The sequence below is a fragment of the Benincasa hispida genome, chromosome 7, assembly GCF_009727055.1.
Source record: "Benincasa hispida cultivar B227 chromosome 7, ASM972705v1, whole genome shotgun sequence".
Classification (NCBI taxonomy): Eukaryota; Viridiplantae; Streptophyta; class Magnoliopsida; order Cucurbitales; family Cucurbitaceae; genus Benincasa; species Benincasa hispida.
This window is the reverse complement of record NC_052355.1, coordinates 4,361,399-4,379,764: the sequence shown is the minus strand read 5'-3', so window position 1 is coordinate 4,379,764 and position 18,366 is coordinate 4,361,399. Positions and strand designations below refer to the sequence as shown.

Genomic DNA, 18,366 nt, shown 5'->3' with positions numbered 1-18,366 from the left:
GTTGGATCACCAGTTGTTAAAGAGGAAGAAGAAATATAGAGAAAAATCATGCATTTAAATTGAGGGAAAAAATGGTATTTCACATCTTAAATAGGTAAAAAGAAACTTTTTTTTTTTTTTTTTTCGAAAAGAGGTTTAGAGTTATTTTGGACAATTTTCTGTGGGATGAAGCTTCCAACTCTAAAATTGATAGTACAAATTTATGCCAATTGAACTATCAAACAAAAATGCTAATTGAGCTACCAAACCAATTTATGACATTTATGAGAAGCTTCAATTTCCCCCATTTCTTTATTTTGTATATCTAAATTCTATTTTACAACTAAAATTATAATATATATTATATTGTAAATTTGAAGAATACAACGACGCACAACGAGAACATGGATATGGAGAAAATATAATATAATAATAATATATAATAAAATAAATAAATATAAATATATAAATATATAAAATAAATAAATAACAAAAAAATAATAAAATAACAAAGAATGGATTTCTCCATTTTTTCCAATATTTTTGGATTGATCACCAATATTTGTCTTACAAAACCCACAAAATGCCATTATCTAATTTGACAAATATGAGATATTATATTACATGATAATGTCACTATGTAATTTGACAGATAGGAGGTATATTACATGATAATGATAATACGTAATCTTGAGACATATATACGAAATATAGATAATAAACAACAAATACTAAGAATGAGTACGTTAGACCTAATTTAACATATTTATAATATATTAATAACTTTTGAAGTTGAGTTTTGTGAATACGATGTTAGGATTGAAAGTGAGAACGAGCATTTTATTAGAGTAAAAAAGCTGGAGAGAATTAGCATGTCTGAAAAACCGGTCTTCTTCGGTTAGCAAGAGAACAGACGAGAGAAGTGTGTTGGCCGTAGGAGAGCTTATAAGGACTGTGGAGTTCTCTAGTGGGGAAATCGCGAACAAGTCGACCTCCATGGCTGCCAAGACCGCCCCTCTTGGTTTACCCAAGTCCGGTGCAATTTCCAAGGGCTACAATTTTGCTTCTACTTGGGAGCAGGTACGTTCATCTTTTCCACTTTACTCCTCAATTCTTCTCTTTTTCCATTTTGAATCCTAAAATTTGCTTCTATTTGTTCGATCTCGCTTTCGATGTTACTTAATGCGATGAGATCTGTTTGCGCCACTTCTTCCTTCTCTCTTCCTTTGTCGATGCTTACATTTTGTTTCGTTTTCTCTCTTTTCCTCATCTCCTAATCCATTTTATGTTCAGAATGCTCCTTTAACGGAGCAACAGCAAGCGGCTGTTGCCACACTCTGTCATGCCATTGCTGAGCGACCTTTTCCCGTTGATTTGGTGAGATTTCTGTTCTGTTCTGTTCTTGATTCATTTTCAACTTGTTTCTTCTTCGTGTTCTTTAATTCTTCATTTGAAATCAACTGGTGCTGACTGCCACTTTGTACGTTTGTTTTAGAGACGCAATGCTTATATGTTCTCACCTGAGTAACTACAGTTTCGTGTTGAATATTATTTTAGGCACAAGACAGGATAACAGGTAAAGAAAATGCCTTGTCTATTTCGGTTAAGGATACCGCCAGCGAAGATTCTGACGCTATTGAAGCCGTTTTGGTGAACACCAATCAGGTACCCTACACTGTACTCTGCATTCAATGTCTTCAGCCTTTTTCCTTCTTTTTTCTCTTTTGAATTATTTTTATTACAGTATTTGTGATGGTAACTATCATAATCTTCAAGATGCTAACTCTGGCAAACTAACTTTTGGTACATGGGCAGTGCCTTGTCTCCTTCCCCTTCAGAATGTCTAAAATTCTTTCATGAATGTTGGAGACCTCTCTAGGGGGCCGGGTATAGAATCCCCCCTGCCACAAACACCTAATAGGAAAATGCATTCCCATGAGGATTTAACCAATTAAAATACTGTGGTTTTGTTCACACATTTCACTGTTATCAACGCCATGCTTGTTTCTTATTTATTTATTTATCTTTTAAAATGGATAGAGATCTCAGACTTTATATTTAATAGTTTTCAAGGGATATATACTGATAGATTATGACTTAATTTGTTGATGTCCTGCCTTGTTATCTTCTTTGGCATGATCTATTTTCAATTTATGATCGTCTGGTTTTGTTGAAGTCATGTCACTAAAATTTCTGCTCTTCCTAATGAATTTCATGCAGTTCTACAAATGGTTTTCTGATCTTGAATCAGCCATGAAATCTGAGGTTAGTACAAATTTGGTAGCTTCTCTAATTTTTCTTGCGTTGCAAGCTGAAAATATTCTCTTTGAGCATTCTATCCTTATTGTAGACAGAGGAGAAATACCACCACTACTTGAATTCTTTAACAGATCGCATAAGAACATGTGATGTTATACTTCGTCAGGTAACGTGTTATTACTTTTTCCTTAATCAACGTGAAAGAATTATTTGATTTGTATTTTTAATTAATTAACTAATATATGTCCTTTCGGAGACTTCCGCTAAAATTAATTAACTAACATATTTTTCTAAACATTGAGAATAAGAAAAACTCAATTGATCATGGAAAAGTTTAGACATCTAGCATTCTACATATAGGCAAGATTTTGAATTATTCCTTTTGTTTTATCCATTCTTTATCATCACAAAAATTTATGAAAGATTGAAGATTTTGGAGTTTCTTTCTTTTCAAAGGAGGCAAAAGGAAAGCTATCACTACATAGAGCACAATATCCTAACTTTGTTTCTGAATCAGCAACAACCATTCTATGAGGCTGTTTCCCACCGTATCAAGACTTACCAAGATGGCACCGATATCCTCTGGCACACTTCTACATTAGATGAAACAGATCGAGACCATCAAGTTACCTCCTTGACACCCTGTCCAAGGTGTTAATTTTTTTGGAATGAGAGACAAAACTATGAAAAGTTCTGTTTCCTTAAAAAAAGAAAAAATTGAACCGGGTTTAGCTGTTAGAAGAACTTCAAGCAGAGCTTTAAAATCTGCAATTTCAACTTCTTTAAGCAATCTTCAAAATACATTATTCCAAGTAGGGCAATTTGAATCCCAAAAATCAGAACCCACCCCATTTAGTGTTGAAGAAATGCCGAAAAATTGAGGAAAACCAGCCTTTAACGTTGATGGACCGATCCCATGATGGTGCCAAAACAAGGATTATGGATCCACAACCTAAAGAAAAAGAAGCATACAATTCCATTGATTTCCAAGCCCTAGAAATACTGACCCATAGACTGCAAAGACAATAAAGTTGTTTCCCAAGTGTGTGCCAATTAAAATCATCAGAACTACGAATGCGAGAAACCACCCTCTTTCAAGAGAGTCTGGTTCATTAAAAAATATGCTACCCCACTTTGCAAGCAAAGCCAAATTTTTCTTAGATAAGCCACCATTGCCCAAACCCCCATCGAGTTGGGACTTTGATAGATTAAACCTCTTCCAACAATCGAGTTTCTTGGAGATTTTATCTAAGATTGGCTGCCAAAATGAAGTACACCTTGGATGACCACCCAAAGGCAACACAAGATAAATAACCAATTTACAACTAAAGTTGGTTGAGACTGCCAGTAGCTTGGGAGCTTGGAATCATGAATGTTAATACCACAGAAGATTTCTGCCATTTAACTTTGAGCCTCGAGAATCTTTCAAAAGTCTTTGCTGATTTCATAAGAATATCCCACATTGCATCATCATATTTACAGAACAACAAAATGTCATTAGCAAATTAAAGAATAGGAAGGAACATGAACCTTTGCTGAATCAACCATAAAACCCTCAAAAAGCCCTTTGAGATAAACATGTACCTTTGCTGACCCAACCATAAAACCCTCACATGGTTCTGTACCCGCTTTGCTGTTTAATTTACCATACCACACACCAGACTCCAAGTCACCTTTTCATCAATTGTCTTATCTGGAAGGAGCTATCCCTCTCCTTCGGATGGTCCATTGCTCTCCCCAATGAGCTTATGAGCCTCCTCACTTACACTCTCATGGGCCACCCTTCCAATGACAGAAAGAGGATTTTGTGGATGCATATGATTTGAGCTTTCTTGTAGATTTCATGGAAGGAGAGAAACAACAGTCTTTAGAGAAAAAGGAAGCTCTTTGACAATGTTTTTGAACATACAGTCTATCTTCCTATGTTTTGGTGCAAGTGTACATCTTTCTATAGTTCCTATAACCTTACATCTCTTTTGCCCAATTGGAGAAGTCTCTTGAAACTTCTTTGGCTTGAGCTTGTACCCTTCTTTTGTAAATTTCAAACATTAATGAAATTCGTGGGATAATCTGCCCGACAAAAAACTTAACCTTCTTGGTAATTTCCACCTTCCATGAGGAGGCAAATAGGGAATCACTGAAGGGAGGGCAAACATGATATTGAGTGTTAGGTTATTTTAGTCAGATGATTAGTGTGGTCAGATTGGGCTAATGCATCATTATCCCCCTTTTCTTCACTTCCTACTAGGAGGACGCTGAAAGCTAAGGATGAAATGAGTCAAATTAGATATTAGCTGCTAAATTGTTAAAATCTTTTAATTTGTGGAAGAATAATAAAAAACTAATGTATTGATTTATTTGTATTCTATTTGAATTTTGAAGAACCTTTTTTTTTTGGCATGATAACGAATAGGTTCAATGAAATAATGGTAGTTCCAACTTGTTGTGCTTTATTTCTCATTCAGGTAGATGATACGCTGGACTTATTTAACGAACTTCAATTGCAACATCAGGCTGTGGCAACAAAGACTAGAACGCTTCATGATGCATGTGATAGACTGGTGTGAATTTGATTGATCTCTATTGTTTTATGCTGTACTAGTTTTCAATTGCCTAAACATATTTGCCACTATATTTTAGCATCATGTTTCTAGAGTTTAGACCAAAATGTTGATGAAATAGTTGGCTTTTATTTCATTTATATATATATATATATATATATATATATATTTTAATTAGTTAAACAGGGGTGGAAGAATGCCTTTGTTCTGTCCTATCAAGTATTTTAGATGAAAGGCTTGTCCTCAAAGGAAGATAACACCTTGAGATACAAGCTACCTATTCAAACTTGGACAATAGCATCTGTATCCTTTTTGAACTCAAGAGTAGCCTAATAAAATGCACTTCAAAGACTTGGGATCTAATGTTCATCCAATTAGGATGAACATTCTGAACAAAATAAGTACAACCAAATATTTTTGGCTTAGTAGGAAACAATGACTTTGTTGGAAAGAGAACATGATAAGGAATGTGACCTTGAGGAACAGACGAAGGCATCCAATTAATAAGAAAACAAGTCGTGGAAATTGCTCAAATGCCATGAAACATGCATTTGAAAGGATAAAGCTCTTGCAGTTTGAAGAAGATGCCTATTCTTTTTTTTGTTTAGCAACCCCATTTTGGGATGAAGTTGCTCAAGATATTTGATGAACAATTCCATGTTTACAGAGGTACGCCTAAGTGCTTTTGGAAAGTACTCACCAGCGTTATTAAGTCTTCAGGTAAACACCAAATTGTTCGAATTTCAACATGAAAATTGAGATGAGAAAGCAACTCAGAATGATTTTTCATAAAATATAACCAAGTCATATGAGAGTGATCGTCAACAAAGGTAACAAAATATCGAAATCAAGTTTTTCCACAACTGGACAAGGACCCTAAATATCATAATGAACTAACTGGAAAGGTAATATCATAATGAACTAACTGGAAAGGAGAATTTGCCTATTTATCAACTCTAGGAATGGAGCTAAGACGATGGAATTTGGCAAACTGACATGAGGCAATTCAATGGGGACACATCATGAAACTAGGGATAGAGCTTTCTTAACCGTGAGAGGGATGGATGACCGAGACGATAATGCACATCAAAAAGAGACATCTTGACCTGAATCCATCCTCGGTAGTTCTTCAAAACTTCTTGATGTGAACGTAGATTTCTAGATCAATGTTTACTTTTGAGATGTAACTCTCAAAATTTCCTCCATTTACCATCAGTTTGCATTTTTTTTTATGGGAAATGATATAATAAATTCAAACAAGGCAAAAAAAGAAGACAACTTAAGGGCAAGGGGTTGAGATGGCCCCCTCCCCAAGGAACTAACGAAGGAGAGCCTTCCAATTGTTAAAAATCATAAAAAGACTGTAATTACAAAAGAATTTGGTGTAATTTGTGTACCACCAAGAGACTGTATGTTGAGCAAAAGCCCAAAAAGAATAAAAAGAAACGGACTTATCTTAAAAAATTGTACTATTTATTTCTTTCCAAATGCACCACAAGAGAGACCGTGTGGCACATCTCCAAAGCACTTTCCCTTTTCGGCAAGGCTATCAAGCCCTTCAAGAAGCCAGTCGTCAACTTTGTAAGGGAGATAGCTCTCCATCGCAAAAATACTAAACAAAAGATACCATCCCTTATAGGCATGCAAGAATAAGTGATCCAGCGTCTCCTCATCTTTCAAGCAAAGGCAACAAATCGAAGGAGACAGAGAATTGCTTCTAAGCTTCCCCTGCAACTTGTTTCGAGTGTTTAAGCTCCTCTAAGCCAAGGACCAGATGAAAAATTTGACATTTTTGGGAATTTTCAGCTCGAAACAAGGATCACCTAAGGAGCTGAAATGAAGAGGACTGCTTAGCCATATGTAAGAAAGTTGCTTTTGTAGTAAACTTCCCTGAGGCATCAATCAATCTTCCATTTGAGGCTGTCACTGCTCCCCTGTGACATCCAAGAGTGAAGGACTAGCAAAAGCTCCGCCATTTGACCCAACTCTATCAAAAAAATTCCTTCTAAAGCCGAGATCCGACGATTGACTAGAGATACACCAGCAATCAGCCACCCTGGCCTCCTTTTTAGAAGAAATGGAGTAGATGTTAGGAAATGTTGTTGCAAAGTAGAAGAATCCTCATTTGAATGAATAATAGCTTTATCATCCATAAATGGATTAATTAAAACTTGTGACGGGAGACAACCTTTTAAAACTTCCTTATGTCCTTTCAAGTATAATCGGCCATTAATCTAGTAATCACAAGGATTGAATCAAACTTCATATCAACTACCTCCTCTCTTTGCAAATCCAAAAAGACGAGCTCCTCTGTTTTCTGAATTAACTAGATTCTGTGTCCTCTTGGGAATCCTTTTTGGTGGAATAAAGGCTTTTTGACTAACCACCTTTGCATAGCTTCTCATTTGAGTCCCAATATTCTTCGACTTTGGTAGAGACCTTTGAACTTTTGGTTTCATGGACAAACTCAAAGAACTTGCACAGGTTTCCTTATCAAAATTCACAAGAAAGTCTTTGATCATTTCCTAGAGCACTAGACGACCTTTCTTATTGAAGTTGGTAGGAATACATAGATTCTTTCTTCCACCAATCACAGGCCATACCACGCACTCAATTGACCATCCCATAGCAGATCGAAATGTTGAAAGATGAACAATTCCAAATTCATTTCTCATCTTTTGCTGAAAAAATGCAATGATAGGGGGATGCATCGACTCTACCAGATTTTCCTCAAGCCAACAAAGAGAAGACAATGATAGAAATAGCTTTCGCTTTTGAGATGAGATTTCCAAGAAGAAACCATTCGCATCATTCCAAATACAATAATAAGATTTTTGGATGCAGCAGCTTTTGATTTCCATTCTACCAAGAAGATCCAAGGAAATAAAATGAAGAAGAAGAAGATGAAGGAAGCTAATCGGAGGAGGCAGACAAAGTTGAAACTGATCATAGAAGGTGGCTGGACCATTGGAGCAAAGACCAATGAGGAGAGAGAGATAGTTACCTTTTCCTTCTCAGTTAATTCCACCTTGTCTGATTTTTTGACCTAATACGAACCATATTATAGCCTTAAATGAACCATGATCTCCTTCGAAGTTATTCAGTTGATTCTCTAAAGGAAGGTCCTTTGCGCCCAAGTTTATATATGTCATCTTTCATTATCAACTCCTTGATAATGACAAATATGTCTCCTTATTCCTAACTATATCTCCAATATTTTCTTATGTTCCTTATAAACCGCTTTGGCTTTATTTATTTATTTTTAATTAGGCAAAGGAGTTCAGGTGTGTGGTACTCTTTGCCTTAGTCCTTAAGCCACATACACCACATCAGCCACCCTCCCTCCCCTCTCGAGATGCAGCAAGGTTTAATACCTCTTTGTGGGCTTCTGTCTCTAGGCCTTTTTATAATTATGATATTGATTTGATTTTTTTTGGATTTGGAGTCTCTTACTGTAGTTAGTTCTTGGGCTCCCATGTTATGTTCGGCTTGCCTTTGTTATTCTTTCATTTTTCTCAATGAAATCTTAGCTTCTTAAAAGAAGAAGATAATTGTTGACTTTCCAAATTCCTTAGATCAAGTCAGAATTTGAAAAGCATAAGAAGATAAAGAGACTTCTTTAATTTCTAGTGAGTTGGCGCCACTCTCATTAACTTCTCCAAGTAAGCAGCTTCAGCCCCAAGACCTCTCTCCAAAAGTCGTGCAAGTTCCTGAGATGAAAGCGCCCCAAGGGTTTTATTAGATAATGAATTTCTCTCTCGTGATGTTAACAAATGTTGTAGCCATCTATGTCCTGTGGTATTAAAGGAGTAGATTTGTTATCAGAATTTAATTCAGTGGCAATAACATTAAAAATTCGTTGGAGGAAGTGGAAAGGTTAGATTCCCTTGTTTTAATAACTCAACATAAAATTGAAAGGCCTGTGTACTTACCCTCTTTTCCAAGATTTTATTCTCGTAAAAGTGAGGCCTCTTTAATATCAAAGGTTGCTAATTTTATTCCAGATGTGATTGAAGAATGTTGCGTTCTTGCGCAAGTACCAATATTAATTTCAAAACACCCTGATAAAAGAGGCATGAAATCTTGCTCAGACTATATTGTCAAAAGAACGATTATTTCACTTCCAAATTCAAAATTCTAACTAATCAAAGAAGTTCTATTAATTCCGCGTTTAGAAAGCCAATCGGTTGAGGAAGAGTCTGATGATGAATCTTCGGTAAGTGTTAGTAGTGAAGAATCGGACATCTTGTTAGTAGTGAAGAATCGGACATCTTGGCTCCAAATTCGGCCTTAGAACAGGAAGGCGATTGTTTGGGGAAGAGGTTGCAAATCTCTTTCAAACTCCATTAGTTAAAAAGTCAACCCAACTGCCTTCATGTAAGTTTTCCTTAATTTTTTTTTTTGAAAAATGGTACAATCTCTTCATTAAGATAATGAAATGAGACAAGCTCAATATATAAAAGGAAATGATGAGCAACAAAAACTAGGGATTAGGTGGTGCACCCGGGCATCTCAACTAGGTTGGCACCCCCTTAGCATCTTCATCATCTCCAAATCATCCTAAATATCAAACAAATACATACGACCAAAAGTCCGACAAAACCAATTACAACTCAGCCAAAATAATAACTAATGACAAACAAAACAAGGCCACAATACTTAATCTGCCAGCAGTACACAAAACAACCAAAAATACTTCTAAAAATCGTGATACAGTGTACTCCTATGAAGCTGTAGAAATGAAAGCCCGCCAATTTAAGCTCAGTTCTTGAATTGAGAAGTCTGCAAAATGTTTGGATAGTGTACACTAGGACGAGGCGTTAAGTTGGGCTATCTCAAAGCGCTCAAACCAAGTCAACCACTTGTCATGGAAGACCTGTTGATTCCTTTCAAATCAAAGATCAACCAGCAAAGATTTCACTGCGTTGAACCATAACAATTTAGCCTTCTTCTTCAAAGGAGGGCGCATCAAGATTTGCAAAATGTTAGAGTGAAAATCGTTTCCAAAGACTCATGTCAAATTAAAAATCCAGGACAATTTCAGCCAACATTGTTCCGCATAGCAACAACCAAAAAAATGATGTAGCAGGTCCTCTGTGTCTGCCATACAAAGAGGGCAAATTTGTGGAGAAAGACAGTGATTAGGCAACTTCTTTTACATCAGAGGAGCAGTTCAACTCTCCAAAAATCATTATCCACACGAAGATGTTAACTCGCTGAGGGCTTTTAGTTTTCCACAGTGCTTTCTCCAGCTGTTTGTCTAAAGGGGAGGCTAGAGATAGGTGCTTCACAAGGGATTTAACAGTGAAGACTCCACTGTTTTCAATGGACCAGATTCTCTTGCCCTGATTATTTGTTAATCTCTTTTTGGTAATGAGTTCGAGGAGATTTTGAAAATCAAAATCTCATCAACCTTCAAATTTCTATGGAAGAAGATGGACCATGATGAGGAGGAATGATCCCAAAATTCTGCTATTGAACCTTTTGCGTTGATAGCAATCTTATATAAGTTAGGAAAATGAACATTCAGCAGTATCTTTTCAATCCAAGAATCCAACCGAAAGCCAATTCGGCATCTGTTACCAAGTTTAGAAGCCGCCAAGGCTTCAATTTTCAGCCAAGATCTAGATATGCTAATCCAAGGACTCCTTAGACTTAGGCCAAACTTGCTTGCTGTATTCCATGCACACTTCTTATTACTTGATGCCAAAGGGAGTTACCTTCTTGTATAAAACACCATCCCTTTTTAGTTAACAAGGCTAAGTTTCTAGTTGTAAGGCCTCCAATGCCAATACCTCCAATCCTCTTGTGCCCTTATGACCAAATCCCATTTGACCAAGTGATTCATCTTTATTGTGCCCCTCCCAAAAATAACTTCTCATAACTTTTTCTGGCATTAAGTATGTGCACATATAGTAGGTGGGGAGATTAGAAAAAACGGATTTACAGAAAGTGACTCTTCCACCATGAGATAAGTTATACCTCCTCCATTTATCAAGCTTATTCTGAACTTTATCAATGACTGGCTGCCAAAAGGAGACCTTTTTGGGTAGCCCCCAAGGGGTAAGTTTTCCTTAATGAAGTCTCATCAAATTCCTTCTAAGTTCTCCTCCCTAAATGAAGCCTGTGGATTGAAACTTGAAGGGCCATTCATCACCAATCAATTTAATTTTGTTGGAGGATAGGAAATTATGAAATTATCTCATGGACCATTAGAGGCCTTGCAGATAAATCACAAAAGAAGGTGGTCTAGATCTGGGTGGCTTAAAGTATTGGAATCTGGCTCTTCTTTATAAATGTGGTTGAAGGTTTTTTCAAGTTCCAGATCTTTTATGGAGTCATCCAAATGTTATTCAAAGTTATCGAGTCTGGATTTGTACTAAAACCTTCCTTTAAACTACTGGAAACTTGCTTTTGAAGCAATTATTCAGAATTTGGGAGGTTTTCTTGCTATTTCATCATCAACCTTGAACTGTTTGGATTGCTCTAGTGCTGTCATTCAAGTGAAAAGCAATTTGTGTGGATTTTTACCGGCAGAAATACCTATTATGGATTCAAATCTTGGGGATTTTTTTTTTTTGTTATGGTGATTTTGCATTCATGGATGATACAAATTTGAAAATTCAAACATGAAGCCTCAGTTCAAAAAGACTTTTCAATTTCTGTTGACTTAAACAGAATTAATCAAGTATTAAAGGATGAGGAATTAGATGTACCCCATGAATGCATTTTTTTTTTTTTTTTTTGAAAAGGAAACAACCTTTATTAATCAATAAAATTAGTACAAGAGATGAGTACTTTGATAATAAAGGAAAATACAAGGAAATCAATCAAGAAACCAAAGGATCAGCAGGTGCACCTGGACATCTCAACTAGGTTGACACCCCATAGCACCCTCATCATATCCAACAAATAGAGAATGCCAACAATATCTAATATAAAAGTAGTCTAATGAAGCAATACAAGCTGAATGTTGCAACCAAACAAAATATAGAACTAGGCTATAGAAATCTAAATTACATCAAGAAGCTAAAACAAATAAGAGTACTAAAGAAAGCAAAGCTGCTGTCCCTATTTCTGTTGCTTCGATTAATCTTCCAATTGACAAAAAGACTGCCAATTTAAACTTATGTCTTGCAAGGAGTAGGCTTCAAAGCAATTAGAAATGGAGCACCAAAGTGAGGCATTGAGCTTTGCTGCCTCAAAGCGATTAAACCAAGGAGTTTCATTCCCATTGAACACTCTTTGATTTCTTTCAAACCAGATTTCAACCAGCACTGCTTTTACCCCATTAATCCATAGTAAATTGGAGTATTTTTTCAGAATAGGACCTGAAAGTAGCTGTTGAACATTGCATCTAAAGGAAATATCAAAGACCCAAGTAGTGTTGAAGCACTTAAGGAATTTCTTCCAGCAGTTGAAGGCAAAACAGCAGTCAAAAAATAAATGTTGGAGGTCTTCTTTGGCTGATTTACAAAGGACACACCAATTGGGGGAAATAGAAAAGCAAGGCAGCTTTTTTTTGCAGCACCGAGGAACGATTTAGGGTTCCAAACAGCATTATCCAAACTGTTATATTAACTCTTCGAGGGCTGTTAGACTTCCATAGACTCTTGTGAAGGCTGGTTGATAATGAGGTGGTCTCAGCAAGGCGATTATACAGTGATTTTACTGAGAAAGAGCCATGTTTTTCAAGGGACCAAATGCGAATGTCTTCCTTATTGGATAATTTTTGCTCAGCCAATATTGCTAATAGGGCTTGGAACTCTAAAATCTCATCATCTTTTAGGTCTCTTCTGAAGTTTAGAGTCCAAGAAGAGGTGTGATAGTCCCAAAACTGTGATAATGAACCATTTGGAAGCGATGTTAATCTGAAAAGAGTCCAGCCAAGGGTCATGCCAAAATGCAATTCTGGTTCCATTCCCTACTTTAAAGACTGCCAACTTCTCAATATTCAACCAAGATCTTGAAATATTTATCCAAGGGCTTCGAAGACTACAATGAACCTTGCCGGAAGTGTGCCAACCAAAAAGACTGCTACCATGTATACTCAAAATACCTCGACTCCAAAGGGAAGGTTGCTCTTTTAGGAATCTCCAACCCCATTTGGCTAATAAGGCCACGTTTTTAGCTTTTAAACCTCCAATTCCGAGTCCCCCATCAGCTTGATTCTTAGAAACTAGCTCCCATTTTGCTAGATGATTTATCTTTCCCCCTTTAAAACCTTCCCAAAAGAAGTTTCTGATGATTTTTTCAATGGCTGAAATCACTTTTTTAGGCATCAAGAAGGAGGACATATAGTAAGTTGGGAGGTTGGCAAGGACTGAGTTGCATAAGGTAGCTCTTCCCCCTCTTGATAAGTTGTATCTGTCATGTTTTTTGTGAACTTTATCAATGACTGGTTGCCAAAACAATAATTTCTTTGGGTGCCCCCCAAGAGGAAGGCCCAAATATATGAAAGGTAGGTGTGTTAATTGGCAACACATTCTTGAAGCTACTGCCCTTAACTTAGAATCTTCAATATTTATCCCACAAATGGTAGATTTTTCCCAATTAACTTTCTGCCCCGAGCACCACTCAAACAAAGTAATAGCTTTTTTGAGATTGTCTAGCATGTCATCATCATACTTGCAAAAGAGTAAAGTGTCATCAGCAAACTGGAGAATAGAGAGATGAACCTTGTTTTTTCCAACCACAAAGCCTTCAAACAACCCTTTTTCTTGAATTCTGTCAACTAAAACACTAAGCAAGTCACTTACCAAGAGGAAGAGGAAAGGGGATAGGGGGTCCCGCCTAATTCCCCTTGTAGCCTTAATCCTTCTTATTGGCCTTCCATTAATGAAGATGGAGAACATTGGATTAGTGATGCAGCCCAAAATCCAAGTTATCCACTTGGGGTGGAAGTTCCTTTCCTTAAGGGTTTTTTCAAGAAAATCCCAATCCACTCTATCAAAAGCCTTTTCAAGATCAAGCTTTAAAATCCAACCCTTTTTCTTCTTAATTTTGTAGTGTTCTACGACCTCATTAGCTATTAAGACCGGATCAAGGATTTGTCTCCCTTCAATGAAAGCACTTTGAGTTGGACTTACAAGGCTAGGCATTACTTTCTTGAGCCTTTCTGCAAGTACTTTAGCTATAATCTTATAGATTATAGTAGATAGGCTAATGGGTCTGAAATCTTTCACTAACACTACCTCTGATTTCTTCTGAATTAAGCAAATAAAATTTTCTTTGATGCAAGAATTGAGCTTCCCATTTCGGTAGAAATCATCAAAGATACTCTTTATATTGTCCTTTAGTAGCTCCCAAAATTTTAGTATAAATTTAATGGTGAAGCCATCCGGTCCGGGAACTTTGTTTCTTCCCAACATCTTTACTGCTTCTTTAATTTTTGTCAAATTAAATATGGAAATCAGCTCCAAATTCTGATATGAACAGACTCTTGGCCAGCTTAGATTCTGAGGTATATATCTCAATCCTTGACTTTTTGAGTATAGATTGCTGTAAAAATCAATAATTAGGGATTCCACTTCTCTGAAATTCTTTGTAGCTTCCCCTTGGTCATTGATTAACTCCGTTATTAGGTTTTTCCTTTTCTTGGCAGCAAGAAAACGGTGGAAGAAGGCTGTATTTTCATCACCCAATTGTAACCAATTCAGTTTGCTTTTTTGAATAAGGTTTCTTTCCTCTGTTTGGTAGATGGAAACTAAATCTGCTTTTAAGGAGATTCTTAAATCTTCCTCAAGAGAGGGTTCCTCTTGAGTCTCCATAATTAAATCTCTTCTTCGAATTCTTCTAGTAGTGTCTCTTCATTAGCTTTCAGCTGCTTGGTTTTTTCAGCATACCATCTTTTGAGGGCTTGTTTCAACTTTCTTAATCTGATTGAGAAATTAAAACCAGTCCACCCTTGCTGAATTTCTAGACTTAGAGATCGTTCAATAATTCTGCAACACTCCTTATCAAGTAGCCAACTATTACAAAATCTAAATGGGGAGGGGCCCCATTCAATAGCTCTAGCTTCAAACAAGAGAGGAAAGTGATCAAAAATTGGTCTAGTTTGTCTTGAGACTCTCGAGTTTTCGAACAAATCATCCCAACTACTTGTGATGAAGAATTTGTCAATGAGTGATCTTGATACTGTTTCTCCTTCTTGTGACCAAGAGAATCTTCCACTTGACATGGGGATTTCAAGTAGGTTTGTATTTCTAATGAAATTATTAAATTGTCTGATTTCTCTAGTTGCTCTTCCTACTGGAAATCTTTCTTGTCTTCTTCGAATACAGTTAAAATCCCCACCGATACACCAAGCACTATCACATCTTTCTGCGAATGATGTTAATTCAACCTACAAATTTCTTCTTTCACTAGGGTTGTTTGGTCCGTATACATTGGAAATCCAGCATAATTTCTTACAAATGGTACTGCACTTTAATGTTAATGAGAATTCTGCCTTGAAGACCTCCAAAACTACAATTTTGCTTTCATCCCAAAGAGAAAGAATACCCCCTGATCTGCCTTATGTTTCTACAAATGCCCAGCCCAACTCTTTAGAACTCCAAATGATTTTTATGAAAGGGAGATCAAAGCTGTCCTTTTTTGATTTTTGAAGTAGAACAACATCTGGATTTATTTTCCTCAGGAGCTTTTTTATAACTAGTCTTTTAGTTTTATCTCCAAGGCCCTTAATATTCCATGAGATAATCTTCATTTGCTGATTGTGCCAGGACAATGTCACAAATATTTAAGAAAGAATTGAGCTCTTGAGGTAATTCGATGTGGGTTGGAGGGATTAAGGCTTTTGAATCTTGTACCTCCTCATCATGGAAAAGCAAATTCAAGTTTAGTATGGCATCTTCTTGATCTTCTAGGCCTTTGAATTTCAAGTTATGATCCTCAAAGTCTAAGTCTTCACTGCTGACACTAGCTATTGAGGCTTCATCATACTCTTGTGGTAGCTTTTTAGAGTCGGAGACAGAAATGGAAGCCCCTTGCACATAAAGGAAAGATGGATCTAAGTTTTTACCCGACTGAGGAGTGGTTGAAGAAGGAAAAGGGGGAGGAATTACTGACCTTTCTGCCTTATCAATAGGTATTTGTACCCGAGCGCAACAATCTTCCAACAAGTCTGAGTTTACAAGTAAGGACCACGTTTTAACAGTGGAACTTTTCCTTCTTTCAAAGTATTTAGGGAATGGCTTGAGAAGATGAGAGCTTCGGCTAAAGAGGGACACTGAATTTTCTTCTAGAGATTTCAATGAATTATCAAATGCCGGAGGGGTAGACAGGGGATTGAACAGGGGAGGACTCTTCCTCTTCAGCATTTAATGTATGTGTCTCCTCGGTATCCTCGGGCCAGCCTCTGCTTTTTAATCGAATATGATGCTTCAACTTCCTCGTCTCTTCATTTGGGAGTTCATCTACTGCCGAGCAGCAGGGTAATTGGTCTTTCTCCCGAGATGTTGATGGTTTATTCACTGTGGGGCCATGTAAAACTGAAGGAAGGGTTTATCTCTTTCAAAATAATTGGCTGACCTTCCAAGGAATCAGAAACGTCAGTTCTTTGGTTTTTTTTCCGGAAGAGATATTTTATTAGGGCTTATAAAAGAGGTGTTTTTAGTATTAAATAGAGTGGTGACTGTTGGAGTTCTTGAAGGAGTGGCTGTTGGGCTTCTCTTGACTTCCTTCTCTCTTCTTAATGAGATCTCTTCATTCTCTTTCCACATGTTCACACCTAACCGGTTCTGGACTTCGGGTAGAGTGATTTCTGATTGGCCAACCATTTGCTCCGGCAAGCTACCTTCCTCTTTTTCCAGCAAAGATGTCCCCTGTTCTGATTTTTCCGGCGAGCTAACATTGACTTCTTTTGAAAACAGAGGATTTCTTGCAAAATTATTTTGATTTACTGCTGTATCAAGAAAGGACCACTCTTCAATTGAATTTGGATGGCTTAATCCTTCATCAATCTTAACCTGATTTAGTCTAGCTATGTCAACTGGATTGTGGAGTTCATTTCCCTCCAAATTTCTCATATCTTTTCTTGGAGGATCCAAGAACTCTATGTCCCCAAAAGTGTAGAAATAAATTTCCTCTGTTTTCTTCTGTTATTTCTATGGTTGCTGGCAAAAAACCACAGATGTTCTTCTTTACCTTAATCCTTGCTTCAGCCACATTGAGTAGATTTATTGTTTCAATTGCAATGGCTTCTAGCCCTCCAAAGTAAGCACCTATTGCTTCAAATGTTTTCTTGCACCAGTAGTTCAAGGGCAGGTTTTTAATGGATATCCACCCTCCATATCCTTTTATTGATCTTGGTCGGCTGTGTAGAGAATTGTTCCATCTTTCAAATTTCAGGTGTAAATGCCCTATCTTTTGCCATCTTCCCGGTTGTTCTACTAAGGCTTCCAGCTTTCCTTCTTCCAGTTTTAGTAGAGCATACTCTGTTGATAAGGGGTTAATTAAAACATTAGAATTGGACCATACTTTAATTACCTTTGAAACTTCCAGCCATTGATTGGATTCAAACAGCCTTGAGACTATCCATAGGTTACTGAACTCTTCTTTAAGTACTTCTTGATTTTTCTTTGTCCAATACTTTGTCTTGCTCTGTTTTCTGGGAGCCAGAGCTTGTAGAGTGCTCTGTTTTGAGTTTTTTTTTATCAAGCTAGCAAGTTGAGGTAGGGTTGGTGATGATGAAGGATGTGCCTTGGGTTTTAAACCTCTTACTATATCCGCAAAACTCATAGAAGGCTTTGGTTGATCTTTCAAAGAATCACTTTCTTTTTTTAAAATCAGGGATCCTCTCAACATGTTAACAAAAGAAAGCCACCCCGAATTAAAGTTACCTGATAGAACATGAATAAAGAGCCGTCCTCCAGTCGCCGACCAAACCACACATCTTATCAACCACCTTGAAGAAATACGAATTTTTAAGAGCTTCATTACTCCATAAATGTCTTGACCGTTCTTGACAAAAAAGCTGGCATGACAAAAAAGCTGGAAGTTGGGAGTTTCACAAGGGTAGATATGTTATCCACAAACCACAAGAGCTGTGATGTAGATAGAGATAAATACTTCTTGGCTTCTACATTTTCGATGATGAACTTTTTCTTCTTGTAAGTAAGCACAGAAGTGGGTTTCATTTATCTTGCAGCTAAGGACTTCCAAAGAATCTATGGGAGTGGAGTTAAGGGTCTTGGGTAAGGAGGTTGGGAGGGGGTTGAATTTGGCCATGAGGATCGGGTGTGGAGGAAGGCTTGAAGACAGAAGGGGAGTGGTCAGAGGCTGATCGGAAGGATGAGCAGGCCGTGGTTTGAAGGGGATGGGGAGAGAGAGAGGAGAGAGCATTATGTTATTGTTACGCCATGAATGCATTCACTTGGTGTTCTCGTTCCAAGCTGTTTTCTAGTTTTTTGGTGCAAGATTTTTGTTTGATTTGGAGTGCTTTTATCTTCTTCAGTTCTTTGAATAGTTCAATTTTTTTATCTATTAAGATTGTCATTGCTTGTTTTCTTCTAGTTCAAGTTTTGATTTTATGTTTCACTCTAAGTTGAGCATTAGAATCTTTTCA

The 18,366-nt window shown here is 37.0% G+C and overlaps 1 protein-coding gene across 1 annotated transcript in view; it reads left to right on the top strand.

The window, feature by feature from the left end:
* The first annotated feature begins 806 nt into the window (after positions 1-806).
* LOC120081319 (conserved oligomeric Golgi complex subunit 3) overlaps positions 807-18,366 on the top strand; it is a 63,429-nt gene continuing 45,869 nt past the window's right edge. The window contains exons 1-6 of the mRNA XM_039036072.1: positions 807-1,059; positions 1,273-1,356; positions 1,537-1,644; positions 2,200-2,244; positions 2,330-2,404; positions 4,704-4,799. Of these exons, the coding sequence (XP_038892000.1) occupies positions 976-1,059; positions 1,273-1,356; positions 1,537-1,644; positions 2,200-2,244; positions 2,330-2,404; positions 4,704-4,799 (492 nt within the window). The 5' untranslated portion in view covers positions 807-975. The remainder of the gene's footprint in view (positions 1,060-1,272; positions 1,357-1,536; positions 1,645-2,199; positions 2,245-2,329; positions 2,405-4,703; positions 4,800-18,366) is intronic.